Source organism: Felis catus, chromosome A2, assembly GCF_018350175.1.
Source record: "Felis catus isolate Fca126 chromosome A2, F.catus_Fca126_mat1.0, whole genome shotgun sequence".
NCBI classification, from domain to species: Eukaryota; Metazoa; Chordata; class Mammalia; order Carnivora; family Felidae; genus Felis; species Felis catus.
Genome location: NC_058369.1, coordinates 163,034,275 through 163,056,969, shown reverse-complemented (window position 1 = coordinate 163,056,969; position 22,695 = coordinate 163,034,275). Strand labels below are relative to the sequence as shown.

At 51.7% G+C, this 22,695-nt stretch overlaps 1 protein-coding gene across 1 annotated transcript; it reads right to left on the bottom strand.

Moving 5' to 3' along the window:
- Window positions 1–5,017: 5,017 nt before the first annotated feature.
- Window positions 5,018–21,924, bottom strand: AOC1 (amine oxidase copper containing 1). Its single transcript, XM_019826009.3, has 5 exons — window positions 21,635–21,924; window positions 7,592–9,180; window positions 6,734–7,019; window positions 6,268–6,400; window positions 5,018–5,848 (listed from the first exon to the last, which is right to left on the bottom strand). The coding sequence occupies exons 2-5, from the start codon at window positions 9,174–9,176 to the stop codon at window positions 5,579–5,581; spliced, it is 2,274 nt and encodes a 757-aa protein (XP_019681568.1). The 5' UTR covers window positions 9,177–9,180; window positions 21,635–21,924; the 3' UTR covers window positions 5,018–5,578.
- Between the last annotated feature and the right edge of the window lie 771 nt (window positions 21,925–22,695).

The following is a 22,695-nucleotide window of genomic DNA, read 5'->3' as shown; positions in this document are numbered from 1 at the left end:
AGTCCAGAAGCTGTGTACCTCAGGACTGGGAGGAAGGAGTTGGAATCAGCCTGGCATCGCGGGTCTCCCAGGTTGTGGGACTTGAGCAGATTTGTGGGTGTGGATTGGCGGAGCTGGGGCCAGGCCAGGCCCTGCATGCCCCTGGGCCACTGGGGTTAGAGTCCTACTTCCTGTGATTAGGACCTAGAAACCAGGAAGCCCCTGCCACCTAACTCTTTATCCTTTTTATTCTTAAAAAGACAACGAGAAAATTCTTTTTTTTTTTAAATGTTTTTACTTATTTTTGACAGAGAGAGAGAGAGACAGAGCACGAGTGGGGGAGGGGCAGAGAGAGAAGGGGGAGGCACAGAATCTGAAGCAGGCTCCGGGCTCCGAGCTATCAGCACAGAACCTGAGGTGGGGCTTGAACTCACGAACTGCGAGATCATGACCTGAGCCGAAGTTGGACGCTTAATCGACTGAGCCACCCAGAAGCCCCAATAAGTTTTACTTGAGAGAGAGAGAGAGAGAGAGAGAGAGAGCATGAGTGGGGCAGAAGGGCAGAAGGAGAGAGAAAATCCCAAGCAGGCTCCGACGTGGAGCTCAATCCCATGACCCTGGGATGAAATCAAGAGTTGGACGCTCAACTGACAGATCCACCCAGGTGCCCCGGGAATAATAATAATAATAATAATAATTTTTAATGTTTATTTTTGAGAGAGACAGAGACAGAATGCGAGTAGGTTAGGGGCAGAAAGAGAGGGAGACACAGACTCAGAAACAGGCTCCAGGCTCTGAGCCGTCAGCACAGAGCCTGACGCGGGGCTGGAACCCACGGCCTGAGCGAAGTCGGATGCCCGACCGACTGAGCCGCCCAGGCGCCCCAACAATGGAAAAACTCTTAAAGGAATCCCAGTACCTGCTGGCTCTGAGACAAGGGTTTCTCTGTGACCTCCCCTCTCCCCACCCCCCAGCCTCCCCAAAGCTGAGGCTGCCTTCCCTGAAAGGCCTCGAAACGCAACAGGTTCTTGTTTCTCTAAATTGTCTGGCTTCCTTTTTGTTATGTAAAGCAACCAGATTCACTCCAAGCTTTCTGTATTTGCATCTCCACCTGGAGTGGAGCAAAACACGGCAGCATTCTGTTTTCCTCGGGAAGGAAATGTGCTGGGGCTGGAGGAGGGGGGAGGGAGTGTAAATCTGTTTTTCTCTCTTCTTTTCTCTTGGTGGGATCTTTGTACTCTTTTGCAAAGAAGGTTGGGGGCGGGCTGGGGGTGTCTCTTCCTACTCGGAACCCAGCCCTGTGTTTCTCCTTCTGCTGTTGCAGATGGGGGTGCCTGCCAGCATTTCTTTCCAGGAAGCGCTGGGACTTTGGCCCTGTCTTGGGGGGGTGGGGGGTGGGATGCATAGAACCAATCCCGTTCCATTTTCCCAGAGTCTGAGCCCCTGGCAAGTATGGGTGGATGGAGGCGTGTGTAACTAGGGTCCCCCTCCTGGGTACATCTGCCACCCGTCCCCCACCCCCTAACCAAACACACAGAGATGTCTGGGCAGCTCTGAGAGTTTCCCTGTCGCCGACCCTATATTCTGGGGTCTGTGAGCTGCTGGGGACTTGGGCCAGCCTGTGCACACAGGAGGCAAATTATGGGATGTGCTCATGATCTGGGTGGAACAGTCTGCTTACACCAAAGGGTGAGGTCAGGGGTCCTCCTCTGGGAGATTAACCCCAAGGACCACTGAGTGGACCTGTCTTTGGGTCCAGATGACCCTGGCACTATCTGACCACCACTGGTCCTGTTTCCTAGGGGCCAACGTGGCTCTGAGAACAATCGGAGCTGGATGAGGTGCAAGGTGGGAACAGAGGGTCCCCCTCTTCGTTTGCTGCCTTTCAACTGGTTCTGTTCCCAAGACCCTTCCTAGGTCCCTCTCCTCTGTTCTGTCTCTCTGGGGACAGGTCCTGCGGCTGTGGCTCCTAACCTAGAAGTTCCACCAGCGGGAGGCCCTGGTGGGAGACTGACTGGGGAGGGGGGTGGTGTCTTTGCCCTCCTCTCTCTCCAGCAGGGACGGACAGGCCTGCAGAGGTCCAGCTTCCCCTGTTGAGCCTGGCCACTGGGTCTGGGAACACCTTTTCCTTTCGCTGTCCCTGGTCCTGGACTGGAAGTATCTTATCTGCTATTGCCCGGTGCCTGCCTTCTTCTTAGTTCCTCCAGCCCCCTGAACTAGGGGGTCTCTGTGCTAGTTTCTGCTTCCTGTATCCAGCTGGTTCCTTTATCCTGGCCCTAATGACACTGGCAGCAAATCTTACAATCGCTTTTTGATTACGTTCGGATATTAAACAGCCCCATCAGGTTAATTTAAAAGTCCCTTCCGTCATCCACTCCAAGGTTTTCCTCTCCTCCCGGGCCCAAGGTCCTGGCCTGGAGATAAGTTGGGTTGGCTTCCCCTCCCTGCCTGCTTTCTGCACCGGCTCCTGGAGGCCAGGCTGGGGTGGGAGAGGGATTGAGGAAACATTGTTCTGCTGATGTGGCCTGTTCAGGCTGTGCTTGGGCTCTGGATGGCAGATGGCAGACAAGTGAGGCCCATTAGGTTGAGGACAAGGTGGAGAGCAGGGAGCTGTATGGGGACCTTCTCCTGCTGGGTCTGGGACATATATGCAGAGAGCAGGGAACTCATGGTTGGAACTTTGGGGTCGTATGATGCTCAAAGATGTCGAGGAAGTACATGAAATTTTAGGTCTTACATTAAAAATACACAGGAGTCCTAGGGGCGCCTGGGTGGCTCAGTCGGTTGAGCACCTGACTTCAGCTCAGGTCATGATCTTGTGGTTTGTGGGTTCGGGCCCCGCATGGGGCTTTGTGCTGACAGCTCGGAGCCCAGAGCCTGCTTTGGATTCTGTGTCTCCCTCTCTCGCTGCCCCTTCCCTGTTCACGTTCTGCCTCTCTCTCTCAAAAATAAATAAACGTTAAAATTTTTTTAAAAAAATAAGTGGAGGTTCTGTATGCTTAATACTATCAGCTTTGGGCTTTACAGAAGATCCATAGACACTGAAAACCCATTCTCCTGGGACTTTTCCAGGCCTTGTTCTCATCCTTTGGGGTTTGTTTTTTTAAGTTTTTTTTTTTAATTAATTTATTTATTTTGAGAGAGAGAGATACAGATTGTGAGTGGGGGAGAGGCAGAGAGAGAGAGGGAGACACAGAATCTGAAGTAGGCTCCAGGCTCTGAGCTGTCAGGGCGGAGACCAACTCGGGGCTCAAACTCCCGGACCGTGAGGTCATGATCTGAACCTAAGTCGGAGGCTTAAACAACTGAGCCACCCGGGCTCATTGCCCCCCCACCCCCCAATTTTAAAAATGGCTGAGAAAAACTTTGTTGATTTTAAATATTGTATCAGTTGTCATAAAAGCGCTTTGCTCAAATCCTATAATGTTTGGGCTCTTTCACCTTTTTCCTGCCATACAAATAAAAGCTCCCCGGGTTCCTGGAATATGAAGCACAACGAACGTTTGTTTGCTTAATTAACATCCCTCGGGCACCAGGGAACCCAGACTAGTGTTGCCTGGACCATAGCCACGCCTTCCCACCAGATTCCCTGGGTAGGAACAGGCAACCAGAACAATGTGGCAAAGGACAGCAAGGTCACACTAATGGTCAGCTAGGGGTGGGTCCCCCAGCCTAGTGGACGAGCCCACACAGCTTCTCTTTAGAGGAGACTACAGTAGGTAAGGGAAGTGGGGGAGCTTTTCTCTAGCCCCTCCAAAGCCCAAACTCCAGTCTCAGATCTTCCTACCAGTGAGGTGCAGGGCAAGGAGAAAATGATGGCTACCCCTCCCCCCCCACGATTGGACGGATGATGAAGAACAGGAATGGGACGGGTTGGCCAACTCCCAGATCGTCATTCAGGGGTGTGATAGGGAAGAGAGAACTGCATCTGCGGGCTGATTATATTCCCCATGTCTTCTCTTTGGGATTGGAGGAGAAAGTCTGGGGAGAGGTCGGGACCCAGGAAGAAGCAGGCTGCTTTCTCCATCAGTTCCATCAATGAGCAAAGGGGGGCCCTCCCGTTCCCCTCCCTTTCTCTTTTAAAATTTGGATTTTATTTATTTATTTATTTATTTATTTTTCGTGTTTTATTTATTTTTAAGAGAGAGACAGAGCATGAGCAGGGGTGGGGCCGAGAGAGAGGGAGACACAGAATCCGAAGTAGGCTCCAGGCTCCGAGCTGTCAGCACAGAGCCTGACGCGGGGCTCGAACTCACGAACCGCGAGATCATGTTTTTATTTTTTAATCCTGAGAATATAGTACCCATTCGAAACCATTAAAATCCAAATTTTAGGGGCGCCTGGGTGGCTCAGTTGGTGAAGCATCCGACTTTGGCTCAGGTCATAATCTCGCGGGTTGTGGATTCAAGCCCCACGTCGGGCTCTGTGATGACAGCTCAGAGCCTGGAGTGTGCTTCAGATTCTGTCTCCTTCTCTCTCTCTGCCCCTTCCCCACTTGCACTCTGTCTCTCTGTCTCTGTCTCTGTCTCTCTCAAAAATAAATAAACATTGAAAACAACAACAAGAAGTCAGCACTGGAGAGAAGGCACCCTGGCAGTGGCTGTGTGGGTGATTATTGCTCTCCCTAGGGTGGGCCGGGCCTGGAGGAACCCAGAAACTGACCTGCCCCTCCATTGCCCCGCCCTCCCCATCCTTCCCTCTGCTCCACCCTTACACCCCCCTCCCTCTTCCTCTGAGTGAGGATACATCCAGAAATCAGGTCTGCAACCCAGAGCAGGGCCCTCCCCCTGCCCACGTTGGCTCCCTGATCTTGGACTTCAGCCTCCAGAACTGCGAGCCATAAACTTCTGCTGTTTATAAGGCACCCAGCCCGTGGTATTTTGTTACACACTAATTGTGTGTGACAGGCAACCAATTTCATTAGTATCTTCCTGCCTGTCTTTCTAGGGCATATATAGACCCCGAAGACCTTTCTCCACCAGTGCAGAGAATGTCCTCGCCCATACAATTTCTTTCACAATCACCTGGAATTGCGTTGTGTGGATGCAGCATTGTTTATTCAGACCTGCAGGATCTCACTAGTAGATGGATATTTGGGTTGCTTCCAGACTTGGCTATCACGGACGCTACCGTAGTGAATCACACATGCGCATGTTTTCCCCGTGTTGGTAGCTAGATCTCTGCGTTAAAGCCCTAGGAGTTGGATCAGTGTGTCACGGGGTAAAGGTGCTTTCTGCAGTGTCTTCCTTGGCTGAATCACTTTGCATGCCCATCAGCGACATCCCACAGGCCCCGGCAGACTCCCAAGACGCAGCTGTCGGTCTATTTTTTAAAGCCAATCTGCTAGGTAAATCTAGTATTTCGGTGAGTGCCATTTGCCCTAGTAATAGAGGTCTTTTCTGGGGTGGAGTGGACCAAGGTGAAGGGAGGTCAAGGCCACTTGCTTTCTCATCTGAGTGTATCTCACATGCATGACCTACTGCGTGGCCTCGCCCCCTGTGCCTCCCACAAGAAGCAGCACAAGGAGTGGAGCCTGAGGGGTTTGTTGCCTGTCCCTGGGGGGCACTTGGGCTTCTAGGTGGGGTTAGCTGGGGGTCCTTCACACAGACCTGTAAGTCCCATTATAACTAAAAGGGTCAGGCATTAAGCAGTCCCCCTCCTCCTCAGGGATCCAGCGCTGGACGTAGTTGGGGCCACCGTCCCGCGGCCACACGATCACGGGGTCTCTGGACGCCAGGGATGGGTCCTCATCGAAGAAGTTGAAAGGCCGGAGCAGGAAGCCCACAGAGTTCCCTGGTGTGGCAGTGTTAGGGATGTCCTCTGAGTGGGGGATGTGCAGGAAGCCCACTGTGACCCAGGCCACCAAGTCCTGTGGGAAAGAGGGGTGGGCAGGGCAGGGGAAGCTCAGAGAGGAGAGGGGTGGGCAGCCCCCTCAGACCCCATTAAAAAAATTTTTTTTACATTTATTTGTTTTTGAGAAACAGAGTGAGACAAAGTGTGAGTGGGGGAGGGTCAGAGAGAGGAGACACAGAATCTGAAGCAGGCTCCAGGCTCTGAGCTGCCAGCACAGAGCCTGATGCGGGGCTTGAACCCACGAGCTGTGAGATCATGACCTGAGCCGAAGTCGGAAGCTCAACCGACTGAGCCACCCAGGCGCCCCACTCAGACCCCATTTTTAAGGGGCAGACCACTGAGCTTGCCCGCCACACAGCGAGTGGCTGCCGTCCATCTCGGAACCGGGCACAGATCTGGTCTCGGGCTAGGGCTTGGGGAAGGCGGGGCCAGTACCTCATTTTCGATGTTCTCATTGTTTTTAAGAAACTCCTCAAAGACCACAGGTGGGTCCCAGGGGTCATTCTGGTTATAGATGCTGCTGCTGCACATTTCTGATTCTCGGTACTTGGTCACGGCCAGGGGGTACCTGCCCAGAAGAGACACCAGGTGGCTTTGGGGGCCAGGGAACCTCCCAGCCCTTCCGAATGATGGCGGAAAGTTACTGCCTTCCCCCAAGTGTGAGATCATCTCCGGGGCGTCAGCCAGACTGACCGACCGTCAACCGAGGCTCTGGTGCTTGGCAGGGCCCTCCACCCCTCCCCCCTCCCCAAACACAGAGCCCCAGACACACACATGCTCGCAGGTCCAGAGACACCACCAAGAGGACTCAGAATCTCATAGATAGAAACATGGTTGCACACAGACATTTGAACACTGAGAGGAACCTGGGGCCCTTCTCTGCCTCCCAAGCCTCCCTTACCTGGCCCAGGTGATAGCCTGCTCCTCCTGCCAACCCAGGGGCAGCACCTGGTCGGCCATGGAGTGGATCTGAAGTCGGTAGCTGCGCTTATGGCCCCAGCGGTTCTCCCTGGGACTGGCAAAGAGCAGGTACTTGGGCAGAGGCTGTCTGAAGCGAAAGGCCGCCTGGCGCTCCCGGTGGTAACTTGTCTGCTCCAGGGTCGGCTGCACCAGCTGGTGTCTGGGGCTCCAGGGATTGGTGATATTTTCTAGCTTCATCTGCAGGGTCTGGAAGCTATTTTTGGTGCCTACAGGTGTGCAGGAAGAAGGAGGATGAGAACCAAGCCCCCTGACCTGAAATATCCTCATTCTGTGCTCGGATCCCCATCCCAGACGCCCTCTGAGAGCAAACCACCAGGAGAGGAGCACAGAGGATCTCGGGGATGCACACCGAGCTTGCTGTAAGGGTAAGAGGAAGGGATTAAAACCAAGAAACCGTGGAGGAACGAGGAGAAGACTCCGAGTCAGGCCTGTTCTGATAGTGATTTGAGGTCAAGCCAAGTCTGTCATGATGCCCCTGCCATATTCTATGGGGACATCATCAATCCAGGAGACAAGGAGTATTGTGGATGACATCTTAGGGTGCTGGGCAGCGACATTTCCTATACTCCAAGGCGATGTCTCCACTGTAACCCTCTGCAAGTGCACCTTTCTGCCTAATCCATCCCCTTGCGGGGGGGGGCCAATGCAGCCCCCCTGCCGGGGAAGGGCAGGGTGTCACATTCACTGCTTTTCAGGGGCTCACAGATTTCTAGCAAAGGCTCCTGATTTTATGATGCAAGTGTTTGGTGGGAGGGTCTTTCCAGAGCCCAAGTCCTACCTGCCACATCCAGGTCGACGCGGTAATGCACTAAGTGAGTGTGAATGTTGCCAAGCAGGTGTGTGTGCAAGCGAGTCCCATGGCGCAGCCCCTCTGGGGTATAGAAGGTGGCGTGGACGTAGCCGGTGGCATGCATCTTGGCCTCCATCACCCCGTTGGGGTAGAAGATGAAGTCCCAGATGTAGTCATAGTTGTAGACTGTTGACGTTGTTCGTAGCACCAGCACCTGGCCCTGCAGGCCTGCATAGAAGTTGAAGCCGCCGCTGAAGTTGGAATTGAAGTGTCGCCTGAGGGGCACTCCCGTGGGCATCTCAAAGACACAGAGGGCTCGGGGGTAGCGCACCGGGTCATCGGCATCGTAGTAGTGGAGGGCATCTAGGAAGGTGGCTGTGTCCGGGCAGTCGATGCCAGGGGCTAGCTCATGAGTGACGCTGCCCAAGCCCCAGCCCACATCGATGTACTTGGTCTGCATGCCCGCAGGCGTGTGTCCTCCATACAGCGCCACCGCCTCCTGCACGCTCACCTCATAGGCTACACGCTCGCACCCGAAGTGCACGTTCAGGACCTGTAGCCCCGAGGAGGAACGCAGCCTGAAGGAGAAGCTCCAGCCGCCGTAGAGCACGGTGTTGCCCTCCAGCCGGTAGCGGGGACCTTGGGGCTGGACCAGGCGGGGGCCAGTCACATTGATGGGGGTGGGGAAGTCCCCACGTGGCTTGTAGGAGGAGAAGAGGGGTGGTTCCTCCGTGCTCTTTTCACTCTTGCCCTTGGGCGATGGGTCCTCCAGAACCACCACGTCTACCTCTCTGTCCTCGTACTTCCGCGCCAGCTCTTCCGGGCTCCGGTAGAACTTCCCATTGTACCAGACCCGCTCCACCGTCCAGTTTCGGGCGTCGGTGCTTCTGTGATCCAGGAGGAGCTCCAGCCCAGTGGGGTGCAAGAAGTAGCCTTCTACAAAGCGCTGCAAGATAAACCAAGAGCGGCGCTCGCCGGAGGCCAGGCCCCGAGGCGCCACGTCTGTGAAAGTCAGGCATCGGGAGTGACAATCTTGGTAGGAGAAGCCTGTGGTATCGAGAAGAAACTGGTGCAGGGGCTTCGTGGCCTTTTTCAGGGCGTGGCCCAGGAGGGCATACTCCTCCGAGGAGATGGGCCTGGAGGCCCAGGTGGCCTGGTGCCCAGGCTTGGGGGGCAGCTCTCTCATGTAGTAGGGCCATGGCAGGGGCCCCACAGCGAACTCGGTGATGTTGGGGTGCTCCTGGGCTCCGAAGAAGATGACGGCACGTGCCTCCCGCACGGGAGGCCTTCCACCTTTGTCCAGAAATTTCAGTACGTGTTGCTTCTTGGGCAGCAGCATCTCAATGAGGAACACGGAGTTCTTGGCCAGGGTTGGTGTTCGGGAAGGCTCCAACCTCAGCTCCTTATGGGACCAGAGGAAGTTGCGCACGGCCTTCAGCTCTTGGGCACTCAGGTCCTCGAACACCCTGGCCTTGTGGTGCAGGGTCCGTGGGGTGCACTTGGTCGCGGCCACTGTCTGCAGCGCCAAGATGGTGGCAATGGCCCAGCCAAGGGCCAGGGTCTCTCGCTGCATGGCTCTGGAATGGAGTAGCAGAGATTAACTTAGTTGTTTTATGGGAGGAAGTGAGTTTCCACGAGCCTTGCACAGCGATGTCCCTTGGCTGGGTGGTTTTCCTGCAGCCTCAGCCCCCTCCGCTACCCACTCCAGTGGGAGCCAGGCCTCCATGGCAGCTGGGGCCCCGATGCTGCTCAGGTCTGTGCTTCCCACCAGTTGTAATTCTGCCCTCTCCTTGCTCATCTGCAGGCCTCTGCGAGTCCTGTGCATTTTCTTCCCTAATGAACTCATTTTGCCCTTTTCTGTGTATTTGCTCAGCCGGGCAGAACTTTGGGTTCTTACCTCTCCACCTTGAGTGCTAGTTGTGTCATTAGGTATTGACAGCAAAACTACATTTCTGATACAATATGATATTTTTCATGTAGATACATTTTGAAATTTAGTGTAGAAGTTCAAAGAGTCAGCCCCAGGGTCAGGCTGCTTGTGCTCGGGTCCTCGTACGTGTTACCACTAGGACCAGCTGTGTGACCTTGGGCAAGTGGCTCAGGGTCTCTAGGCCTCCACTTTTTCAACTACACAATGGAAATAATGACTGCGACAGCTACCTCTAGAACTGATGCAAGAAACAAATTGGACAATAAAGATAACGTGTTTAGAACTATGCCTACCTTCTAGGAAGCACCCAAGAAATGCTAGCTACTCTTCTTTTTAATTTTTTTTTAAGTATATTTATTCATTTTGAGAGAGAGAGGGAGAGAGAGAGAGAGCGCATGAATCAGGGAGGGGCAGAGAGAGAGAGAGAGAGAGAGAGAAAATCCCAAGCAGGCTCTGCGCTGACAGCCTGATGCGGGGCTCAAACTCAAGAACCATGAGATCATGAGCTGAGCCGAAGTCAAGAGTCGGACGCTAAACTGACTGAGCCACCCAGGCGCCCCTACTATTCTTTTTAAAGTCAACTATGAAGATACGATCTGTGATACCAACATACGTAAAAATGGAAGCAATGTAAAGTAATTCGACTGTGATTAGGCTGTAGACCTGTGGCTCTGAGGGTGCGGACGGGGTGGCCAGCCCTGCTCCAGAATGTTTTGACACTTCTGGTGGAGCCCTCAGCTTGCGGCTGCTAGACCATCCACGCAATGTGGAGCCATCCCAAGTGGCATTCAGGGAGATGCCTCTCCTCCTTCCATTTTGGGGGACTGTGTCAGGCCTTTTCACGTCATTTTCCCACCCCCAGGGCTGCCACTAGAGCCCCCTCTGGGTTTCTCATCTTCTCCCCTGGCCCTGGTGGGAGGGCCCTAGGGACTCACAGGAGACTTCGGGACTGCTGGGTGAACCCAGAGCCAGCAAAAGGACATGGGGTGAGCATGTGATCTGCTATTAAATTTGCCAAGGCTCACCCCCCCACCCCCCCTTTTTTTTAGTAGATTTTACTTTTTAGAGCAGTTCTAGGATCACAGCAAAATTGAGCACAAGATACAGAGATTTTCCGGGTACCTCTGACCCCTACTCATATGCAGCTTCCCAATGAACAATGTTCTTCTCTAAAGTGGGTCATTTGCTATCATCTATGAACTCACACTGACACACCAAGGTCACCCAAAGTCCACAGTCGACATTAGGGGTCACCCTTGCTGTTGTACGTTCTACGGGGTTTGGCAAATGTGCCATGACATGCATCCATCATTATAGTATTGTACAGAGCAGTTTTTCTGGCCTAAAAAAATCCTCTGTGCTCCATCCGTTCATCCCTCCCTTCCCTCAAACCTGTGGCCACCACCCACCCTTTTATTGTCTCCATAGTTTTGCCTTCCCTGGGATGTCACGCAGCTGGAACCCTACACTGCATAGCTTTTCCAGATCGGCTTCTTTCACTTAGTGATAAGCATTTAAGTTCCTCCGTATGTCTCTTCTCGGTCAGGCTCCCCCCCCCCCTTATTTTTTTTTAATAATCTCTTAGGTCCAGATTTCTTTCTGCTTTGCTAAGGAGGAAGATGCGGAGGAGATCCGTGGTCCTTTCAACCTGAGCTTGGCTGTTCTTTTAGCTTTTACCTTTCCTGGTACAATCTTCTACTCTGACATCCAAGCGGGCAGCCGGTGAGGTGGACAATGGCAATGAGGCCCCAGGAGGAAGGAGAATTGGTAGCCAGGGAGAGCCCAGGCCGGGAAACGTGAGGCATGCCCTTCTTCCCCACTTCTCATCTCCAGCACTCTGAGAACAGCATCCATGCCCTCTCTGTGCCTTTCCTATCTCACCCCTCGGCGGTTTATGTTGCATACGAGTGTGCTGCACCCTGGAGTCATTTCCTCTGGGTTCTTTCCCCTTGTATTCTGGCTCGCCCACCCCTTGTGTCTGTGTTTCTCCCGCCCCCTCCCTCCACACCTTTCTCCCCCTGCTTCCATCCCCACCAGTCACCCCTTCACCCCTTCCCCTGCATCCCCCATCAGAACGCACCTGTGTGTTCCCCTGTGGGCTTGCCTCCGCTACCAGCCTTTGCCTCTGACTCCTTGAGCTTTATGGCTCCATGGACCCCGCCCTGGAGGGAGGGACAGGGCGAGGCATGGGCTGACCAAGGTGAGGAACTGCAGCTCAGGGGTTCCACAGTTGGCATAAAGCAACGTGAGGACGTGCACGGGGCTCTGGCTGCTGCAGCCAGGAAAGCTCTTGTTACACCTTCAAGGACCCACGTCTGGAACCTCCTCAGTCCTTCACCACTGTAGTGACCAGGGTCCACTTCTGTTTTCCCAAACAGCACATGGTCCTAGATCTGTCTCCCTATCATTCCTCCTGCCTCAGGGGACCTTCCATGAGACTTGCATGCTATCTTCTCCATTTTGAGCTGCGCGCACAATGCCGTCATCTGTTAAAGTAGGTGGTGAGTTTCTGGGGGTGCCTAGGTGGCTCAGTCAGTTAAGCATCAGCTTTTGACTTTGGCTCGGGTCATGATCTCATGGTTTGTGAGTTTGAGTCCCACATCAAACTCTGTGCTAACTGCACACAAAGCCTGCTTGGGGATTCTCTCTGCCCCCCACCTTCTGCCCCTTCCCCGCTCGTGGGCTCTGTTCTCTGTCAAAATCAATAAATAAACTTAAAAAATTAAAAAAAAAGTAGGTGGCGAGTTTCAGAGGTCAGAGATAAAGACCAGGGCAAGTTTACTAGTAAGTAAGCAGCCTCACTCGAAACAGTTACATGGACAAAGGCAGGGGCTGGTAGAGACACCAACATCAACAACAGACAATGTGACCCATATGTAGAATAGGGAACCAGAGATGGAATAGCTTGGGAGGGAGAAGCCCCTGAGTTGGTCAGAAGGTCTTGCTAGCCATCTCTGTGGGGAAAGGAGGGAGGAGCTGGCTGGGGACAAGGTCAGTCAGGATGGCTGGGGAACCTGGGAGTGGGGAGGGGAGCAGCACTGTGTAGCTCAGGTTGATGGTAAGGGGAACGTGGGCAAAGGAGAGAGCTCCTGGTCAGAGGGAAAGAATAGAATCGGGAATAGTGTGCGGCTTGGAAGGAGAGGTCATTATTCCCCCCATCACTACGTGTTGGCTTCCTGTTCTTTTGTTCTTATGTGGCTTTTGTATTTCTCATCATTATCTTCCTGTTACTTGTATTGCAAGTGATTTTGGTATTTATTGGCAGCTAGATCAAGGAAGGAGAAAACAATTAGTCAACCTGTTACTTGTTTGCAATTCTGGAAGGCCTTTGGTATCTCTAAGGAAAGGGATTAGCTTTAAAGGTTAAAATGATTGATGTAATGACATCTCTTACATCCTTTCTCCTTCATTGTCTGAAGGATTGAGGGTTGGTTAGTCTCCATTATGGGCTCACCAACACCATGGAGACTTGAGGATGTCCAAAAGAGACAAAGAGAGTTATAGGAACAACTTGACATTGAGAAGTGCAGTCTGTTTCCGTTCTACAAAAGACATCATAACCAGGATAATGGGGTGAGGACAGATCAGGAAAAGATACTTGTAAAGATTAGAACAGAGAGGGACCACACATAAAAGAATGAAGTTTGACCCTTAGCTCACACTATACACAAAAATTAACTCAAAATGGATCAAAGACGTCATGTAAAAGCCAAACTATAAAACGCTTAGAAGAAAACATAGGAATAAGTCTTCATTTTTTGAGTTCTTTAAAAAAAAATTGTTTATTTTGAGAGAGAGCGAGAGCAAGCAGGGGTGGGGCAGAGGGAGAGGAAAAGAGAGAATCCCAAGTGGGCTCCACGCTCAATGTGGAGTCCCGAGTGGAGTTTGGTCGCACGACTGTGAGATCATGATCTGAGCTGAAATCAAGAGTTGGACACTTAACTGACTGAGCCACCCAGGTACCCCAGAATAAATCTTCTTGACTTTGAGTTAGGAGGGATTCCTAGCCATGGCTCAAAAGCAGAAACAACCGAAGAAAAAACAGACAAACCAGACCTCACCAAAATCATAAACTTTTGTATTTCAAGGGACACCATCAAGAAAGTGAAGACAACCCAGAGAATATGAGAAAACGATTTGCAAATTGTATATCTGATAAAGGACTTGCAACTCAATAAGAAAAAGACAACTCAATGAAAAAAGTGGGCAAAGGATATGAATACATATTTCTCCAAAGAAGATACACAAATGACCAAAAAGCACTTGAAGAGATGCCCATATCATTAGCTATCAAGGAAATGCAAATCGAAATTATAATGAGTTATGACCTCACACCCACCAGGTTGTCTGGAGTCAAAAACCAGAAAACGAGTGTTGGTGAGGATGTGGAGAAATCAGAACGCTCATGCACTGCGGATGGGAATGTAAATGGAGCAGCCACTGTGGAAATTGTTGGCACTTCCTCCAACAGTTAAACACAGAGCTACCATCTAAATACCCAAGAGAAATGAAAACATATGTCCACACAGAAACTTGTAACAGATGTTCATAGCACAGTTACTCCTAGCAGCCAAAAGGTAGAAAAAACCCAAAGGTTTGTCACCTGATGAACGGATAAACACTGGAATGGTATTTGGCATTAAAAAAGGGTGAAGTGGGGCGCCTGGGTGCTTCAGTCGGTTAAGCGTCTGACTTCAGCTCCGGTCACGATCTTGCAGTCCGTGAGTTCGAGCCCTGCGTCGGGCTCTGGGCTGATGGCTCGGAGCCTGGAGCCTGCTTCTGATTCTGTGTCTCCCTCCCTCTCTGCCCCTCCCCCATTCATGCTCTGTCTCTCTCTGTCTCAAAAAATAAACGTAAAAAAAAAGGGTGAAGTTAGGTCATGATCTCACGTTTCATGGGTTCGAGCCCCACATCGGGCTCTGTGCTGACAGTTCTGATCCTGGGGCCTGCTTTGGATTCTGTGTGTCTCTCTCTCTGTCCCTTCTTCACTCATGCTCTGTCTCTCTTTCTCTCAAAAATGAATAAAAACATTAAAAAAAAAAAGAAAAGAAGAGTGAAATACTGATACATGCTACAGTATGGATGAATCTTAAAAAATATTATGCTAAACGAAAGAAGCCAGTTAAAGAAGACTACATAGTATATGCTTCCACTTAAATGAAATGTCCAGAATAAGCTAATCTATAGAGGCAGAAAGTAGAATTCGTGAGTGCTGAGGACGGGGGAGCGGGGTAGGAGTGATAGCTAATGGATATGGAGTTTCTTCGTGTGTGGATGACAATGTTCTAAACTTGACAGTGGTACATGTTGCACATTTCTGTGAACATACTAACATCCATTGATTATTAACTTTACCGGTGGATTGTATGGTATGTGAATAGCTCAAGAAAGCTGCTTTTAAAACAAAGTGACAGGGACTATATCTAGGAGCTCCTACAAATAAGCCAGGAAGAGGAAGCAAGGAACCTCGGGGCAACTTACAGAAGAGGAAACCAAAATGGTCCAGGGACACGAGGAGATGCTCCCATGTGGTGGGGATTAGAATGATGTGATTATTCGACAAGATCTCATTTCATGCTTGTTGCTGGCAGAAATGAGAAAGCGAGGTGGTGGAGATGTGGCGAAACGGGTAGCTTGAGCAGAGGCCGTGGGGAGGCATGCGGATGATAGAGCCTTCAGGAGGGCCGGCCCAGTATGTGGGCACCTAGATAGTTGCACACCCTACGGGACTCAGGGATGCTACTTCTGGCCCACATGCCACAGATTCGCCCACAGATCCACCAGGTAGGACTCAGACACACACTGTGGTGGAAATGGGAGCTGGAGGCCATCTGGGTGTCCATCACCAGGACAGGCAGCCAGCGAGAGGCGGTCAGTGTGCACCGTGGGGTACCGTGCAGTTGGTGGAAGTAGCGGAGTGGTCCACACAGCCACTCACTGGGGTGGGTCTTAAGAATGTAAGAGGAGGGGCACCTGGGTGGCTCAGTCTGTTAGGCTTCCGACTTCAGCTTAGGTCATGATCTCACGGTTCTGCTTATGGGTTCGAGCCCCGCATGGTCTCTCTCTCTCTCTCTCAAAAATAAATAAACATTAAAGAAAGAAGAACGTAGGAAGAAACAGGATGAATGATAGAGCACAATACCATTACATAAATTAAAACACGTGCACACAGAGCAACTGACATATTTTCAAGAACAGATGCAAATAAAAGGATAGACGCTTCCCCAGGAAATGTTGCCTGGGGAAGGTGGAGTGGGGACACACACACACATGCGCACACACACACAAGCACATGTATGCCCACATATATACACACACACATGTGCGTACAGACACATCCATGCACCCATATATATGCATATGTACATACATACACACATAAGAGAGACAGGGGAGACTTTGCATGGCCAGTGATGATTAGGTCTATGCACTGGGGTACATGCTTAATTCTGTAATGGATGTTTGTAAATACATAAAAGAAGGGTCTGAGAAGAAAGGCGAGTGGCTGCACGTTATCATCCTAGGGTAGAGGGGACAGGGTGGAGAGGACAGGTAGAGAGGACAGGGTAGAGGGGACAGGGTAGAGAGGACAGGTAGAGAGGACAGGATAGACAGGATAGGTAGAGGGGACAGGTAGAGAGGACAGGGTAGAGGGGACAGGGTAGAGGGGACAGGGTGGAGAGGACAGGTAGAGAGGACAGGGTAGAGGGGACAGGTAGAGGGGACAGGTAGAGAGAACAGGGTAGAGAGGACAGGGTAGAGAGGACAGGTAGAGGGGACAGGTAGAGAGGACAGGGTGGAGAGGACAGGTAGAGAGGACAGGGTAGAGGGGACAGGTAGAGGGGACAGGTAGAGGGGACAGGGTGGAGAGGACAGGTAGAGAGGACAGGGTAGAGGGGACAGGTAGAGGGGACAGGTAGAGAGAACAGGGTAGAGAGGACAGGGTAGAGAGGACAGGTAGAGGGGACAGGTAGAGAGGACAGGATAGACAGGATAGGTAGAGGGGACAGGTAGAGAGGACAGGGTAGAGGGGACAGGTAGAGGGGACAGGGTAGAGGGGACAGGGTGGAGAGGACAGGGTAGAGAGGACAGGGTGGAGAGGACAGGTAGAGAGGACAGGGTAGAGGGGACAGGGTGGAGAGGACAGGTAGAGAAGACAGGATAGAGAGGATAGGTAGAGGGGACAGGGTGGAGAGGACAGGTAGAGAAGACAGGATAGAGAGGATAGGTAGAGGGGACAGGGTGGAGAGGACAGGTAGAGGGGACAGGATAGAGAGGACAGGGTAGAGAGGATAGGTAGAGGGGACAGGGTAGAGAGGACAGGGTGGAGAGGACAGGGTGGAGAGGACAGGTAGAGAGGACAGGGTAGAGGGGACAGGTAAAGGGGACAAGGTAGAGAGGACAGGTAGAGGGGACAGGAAGCATCGCAGGCCTCCCACTTGGGGGATGAAGGACGAGGACAGGAGTAGTTTTGTAGGCAGGCAGGGAGGTGGGACGTACAAGCCTGAATCTCCCTTTTCATGTAAAGGCCAACCCAAAGTGTACACAGAAAGGTAAATCACAGGACAGGTAGCACAGAATAAAAGTGACATGAGCCATGCCCGAGGGTGAGTTCTGCCGGAGTTTAGAAAGAGATGCCCCTCGGACTGCAAGACTCCCCCGGTCTAGGCTCCGGCCCCTTCACACCACATTCCCAGGGCCGTGGCAGCCAAGCACGACTAACTGCGGGGCTTAAAACAACAGAACACTTTTTCCGTACAGTTTCGAAGCCTGAAAATCTGAGATGAAGGTGTTGGCAGGAACAGGCTCCCTCTGAAGGTCCTCGGGGAGGTCCCTCCTGGCCTCTTCTAGCTTCTAGGGTCACAGCCAACCCTTGGTGTCCCTTGCTTCCTTGGCTTGTAGACACATCAGCCCACCTCTGCCCCCATTGTCACCTGGTGTTTTCTGTGGTTCTCTGTCTCTGGGTCCCTCCTCTTATAAAGACACCAGTTACTTAATTCAGGGCCTGCCCTACTTCATCTTCACTGATTACATCTGTAGCGACCCTATTTCCAAATAAGGTCACAGTCTGAGGTTCCAGGAAGGATATGAAATTTGGGGGACATCATTCAATTCATCACAACCTCTTTACATGTCCCCCCTTTCAGATTCCAGTCCACGGCAGGCGAGTGAATTCTGAGCCCTGAGCTCAGGGCTGCTGACCCAAGGGCTCACAGATAAGAGCCTGAGTGGGGTCTTGGGGTGTATGAGGGACTGAGGAGGAGGAGGGTGCCCTGGGCAGGGGTCAGGGAGGAGCGGAGCCTTGGGGCTGAGATGTAGTGTGCTCCTGGGACCCTGAGCAGGGTGGGGGTTCTAGGTGGAATGGGGCACTGTGCCCAGGAAGGCAGAGGTGGAGATGTCCCAGATGGCGTGGACAGGGTGAGACCACGTTGTGCACTCCTGTGGAAATGTGGGGGTGGGAGAAGCCTGAGGGAATGCAGGGGAGACCATGCGGGACAGAGGTGTCTTTAGGAACGACCTCAAGGAACCAGGGACAAAACGAACACTTCTTGGGCAGAGTGCTGGGTGAAGCCATTGTTTTTGACTTAGGCAGGGGAGTTGAGGTGTGAAGTTCTGGAATTCGGCCTCATTGCTTTGTTAGCAGCTCTTTTCCCTAGCTCATCATGCTCTGTGTTTGGCTCTCGTCCCTCCCCATTGTGGGTGACCTTGGTTTCTGAAATAAGTCTCTCTCTTCTTGGGGTTAATGATTGACAACTGTTACAGATAACACTTGGGCAAAGACTGAGTCCTTTAAGTTCTGGGCCACCTGCCTCTCTTAAAGGGGCAGAGCTGATGGCCTTGGGGATGACGTAGGGGGCAGCAGGCCTGTTCTGGCGGGGAGGGGCAGTGGAATATGTGAAGATGGGTCTAGTGTCCGGGGTTGGTAGGCCAGAGATCACAGTTTTCCCATTGCTAAATCTTGACGCTGTTTCTAGAAAGTCACAGCACACCAGAGATAATTGGAGATAATCTAGAGAGTGGGAAAAAAAGAGCTTCACAGGGGCCTCCCCAGCTCCACTGGGGGTCCCAGAGCAGGGTGAGGGGCTGCAGGGGAGGGCAGCCGAATCCCTTGATTAGATCTCTGGGCTAATGAGGGACATCATAAGCTGTATCTCTGATTAGGGAAGGCTGGTTTGCAAAGGGAAAATTCTACCACCTTCTGAATGCAGGGTCATTGGTCATGAGGGACCCTGGTACTATTGATATTTTGAGTCTGACAATTCTGTGTTGTGAATTCTGTCCTATGCACCATGACACCTTTAGCGGCATCCTGGCCTCTATTCACTAGATGCCGACCGCCCCCGCTCCCCGCCCCGGTTGTGACAACCAGAAAAGTCTTGGGACATTGACAAGCAGAGGCCTATTTGTTTTCTTGTATTTCGCCATATTGCTCCATGCAGATACTGCGTTTTATACAAATGGAAGGCTTGGGGCAACCATTGCATTGGGCAAGTCTGTCGGGCCATTTTTCCAACATTTGCTCACTTCGTGTCTCTGTGTCAGATTTTGGTCATTCTCACATTATTTCAAATGTTTTCATTATTATTGTATTTGCTATTGGTGATCGGTGTTTAGGGATCCTGGATGTGACTGCTGTAACTGTTACAGGGCATCTCAAACTGCACCCATATGAGAAGGTGGATTTAATGGCTACACGTCACGGGTGGTCTGGCCGCTCCACCACCTGTCCCTTCTCCCATCCATCTCCCTCTGCTCAGGCCCCCCTAGTCCCTGAGATGCAACAATATGGAAATGAGGCCAATTAACCACCCACAGTGGCCCCTAAGTGTGCGAGTGAAAGGAAGGGTCATATGTTTCTCACTTTAAAATCAACAAAACTAAAAGGCAACTGAAGGAATGGGAAAAGATATTTGCAAATGACATATCCGACAAAGGGCTAGTATCCAAAATCTATAAAGAACTCACCAAACTCCACACCCGAAAAACAAATAATCCAGTGAAGAAATGGGCAGAAGACATGAATAGACACTTTTCTAAAGAAGACACCCAGATGGCCAACAGGCACATGAAAAATGTTCAATGTCGCTCCTCATCAGGGAAATACAGATCAAAACCACACTGAGATACCACCTCACGCCAGAGTGGCTAAAATGAACAAATCAGGAGACTATAGATGCTGGCGAGGGTGTGGAGAAACGGGAACCCTCTTGCACTGTTGGTGGGAATGCAAACTGGTGCAGCCACTCTGCGATGGAAGGGGAAAGTGGTAGGCTAAGTGAAATAAGTCATAAGAGAAAGACAGATACTATATGTCTTCACTCTTATGTGGATCCTGAGAAACTTAACAGAAGACCATGGGGGAGGGGAATGGGGAAAAAAAGTTACAGAGAGGGAAGGAGGCCAACCATAAGAGACTCTTAAAAACTGAGAATAAACTGAGGGTTGATGGGGGGTAGGAGGGAGGGGAAGGTGGGTGATGGACATTGAGGAGGGCACCTTTTGGGGTGAGCACTGGGTGTTGTATGGAAACCAATTTGACAATAAATTTCATATTAAAAAAAATTCTTATTCAATTAGGGGGGAAAAAAACCTAGACATGACTGAGCTCAGTGTGGAAGGCATTTTGAAAACCAAGGTGGGTCAGAAGCTAGGTCTTGGGCATCAGTGAGCCAAGTTGTGAAAGTGGAAGGAAACGCTCAGGAAGGAAATGAAAAGCGCTCCTCCGGGAACACATGGGTGGTAAGAAGGCAACAAGGCCTCCTGCTCGTGTGGAGAGAGTTGCAGGGGTCTGGACAGAAGGCCACACCAGCCACACTTGGACTCCTCAGATGGATCTGAAGGCGACTGAAAACCTTCTGGGAAGGATTCATCGTTCTAGAAGCCATGAAGAACGTTCGTGATTACAGGAAGAGATCAGATTATCAACATAATCCAGAGTTTGGAAGAAGGTGATTCCAACTCTCCTGGAGAGGACGTGGAGGGTTCAGGACCTCAGTGGAGGAAGTCACTGCGGACGCGGTAGAAACAGCAAGAGAACTGGGATCAGAAGTGGAGCCTTTAGAGGGGACAGGGTCGCCACCATCTCAGGATGAAACCTGGATGGACGAGGAGGGGCACAGAAAGCGGCTTCCTGAGGTGGCATCTCCTCCCGGTGGAGATGCCGCGAAGACACGGTCACAAGGGATTTGGAACGTTCTGGAAGCCTGGCCGGGGAAGCAGCGGTGGGGGCTGAGAGGACAGACCCCGGTTCGGGGAAAGTTCTCTGGGTAAAATGCCATCAAACAGCACCGCCCGCCACAGAGAAATCGTTCGTGAGAGGAAGAGCCACCCGGTGCGGCCAACGTCCCCGCTGTCTTATTTTCAGACGCTGCACAGCCACCCCGGCCTTCAGCGCCCACCACCCTGCCCGGTCAGCAGCCGTCATCGTCGGACAGGACCCCCTCCAGCAAGAGGATTAGGACCCGCCGGAAGCTCAGACGGTGGTTAGCACGTTTCAGCAATAAAGTCGCTTTTCACGGAGGTGTGTCCACTGTCGTTTTGGCCGCGGTGCTGGGGCACACGTCACACGCCGCAAACGTGTGGTGCAAACGTGCCTTCCGTGCACCGAGAAACCAACACCTCCCTTGACTCACTTTATTGCAATATTAGCTTTTCTGCAGTGGTCTGGAACGGAACCCGTGATATCTCCGAGGTACCCCTCTATCTCCTGGGGGGCAAAAACGCCCTCCTGCAGAGAGCCATTGGTCTGTGTGAAGCCCTCCTGATCTGTACCTGGAAGCAGGTGGCCTCCCCCCCCCCCCGACTCTCACCTGGATCTCCCAACCTGTTCTCCATGCTTTTGTGAGAACACAACTCTGACTGTGGCCCTTTCCTTGCTTTGGGGGGTTCCAGCTGCCTACTGGGTAAAATGCAAACTTATTTATTGGCATGAAACATCCCTGACCACCCAGCTCAATCTTCCTGTTGTTCTTGGAACACCACTCACCTCCAAAGTGCCTCCCGCCCCCTGCTCCTTCTGTTTAGCCTGGCTTGGGGGGGCCGCTCCTGGCCCCTGCCCCTTTCTTCCCTCGCCCCTTTGTTCTCTCTCCTCCTTCACTTACCGGCTCCGACAGTCAAGGCTCAGCACCACGGCCCTCTCTTGACCTGTTTTACACGCTCCAGGCAGCTGTGGTTTCCCTTTACATCCAGGGCACGCGTCTGGCTCTCGTACTGTGTTCTTCTGTCACCGGGCAGGTCTCTGGTCACAGGTTGGCCTCCTCTGCCACCTCCTTGTGGGCAGGGACTCAAGTCAGCATCTCCATTTTTTCAAAGCTACAGAACCCAATACAGTGCCTGGCATACAGACAGTGGGTTCTCCTGTTTTGTTTTCAGAGTGAATGGATAAACAGATCATGTGGCAAAGGGGGGTAGAAGACATGTTAGAAGTCCAGAGGTCAGAAGAGTTTTGGTTAATTGCTGTTGGCAATCTAAGAAAAAAAACCCTGCTCCAGGGTGAGGTTTCAACCAGGTTACTATTTTTTCCTGGATTTATTGGAATATCATTAACATACAACATGGTATAAGTGTAAAATGCACAACACCTTTGATTGGATGTACTTAAATGTTGCAATGCGATTACCACGGTAACCTTAGCATACCCTCACTGCATCACACAACTACCATTTCTTTTTGTGTGGTGAGAACATTCAAGATCTCCTCTCTTAGTGGGGCGCCTGGGTGGCGCAGTCGGTTAAGCATCCGACTTCAGCCAGGTCACGATCTCGTGGTCCGTGAGTTCGAGCCCCACGTCGGGCTCTGGGCTGATGGCTCAGAGCCTGGAGCCTGTTTCCGATTCTGTGTCTCCCTCTCTCTCTGCCCCTCCCCCGTTCATGCTCTGTCTCTCTCTGTCCCAAAAATAAACGTTGAAAAAAAAAATTAAAAAAAAAAAGATCTCCTCTCTTAGCAACTTTCAAGTATATAGTATGGTATTGTTATCTATAATCCCAGGGCTGTGCATTAGATCCCCAGAACTTGTTTGTTCTGGGTAAAAACTGGAGGTTTTCACCCCCTGACCAACATCTCCCCCTTCTCCCCACCCCCAACAACCACCATTTTCCTTTCTGTTTCTATAAGTTTGGATTTTTTAGATTCTGCATATAAATGAGATCATACAATATTTCTT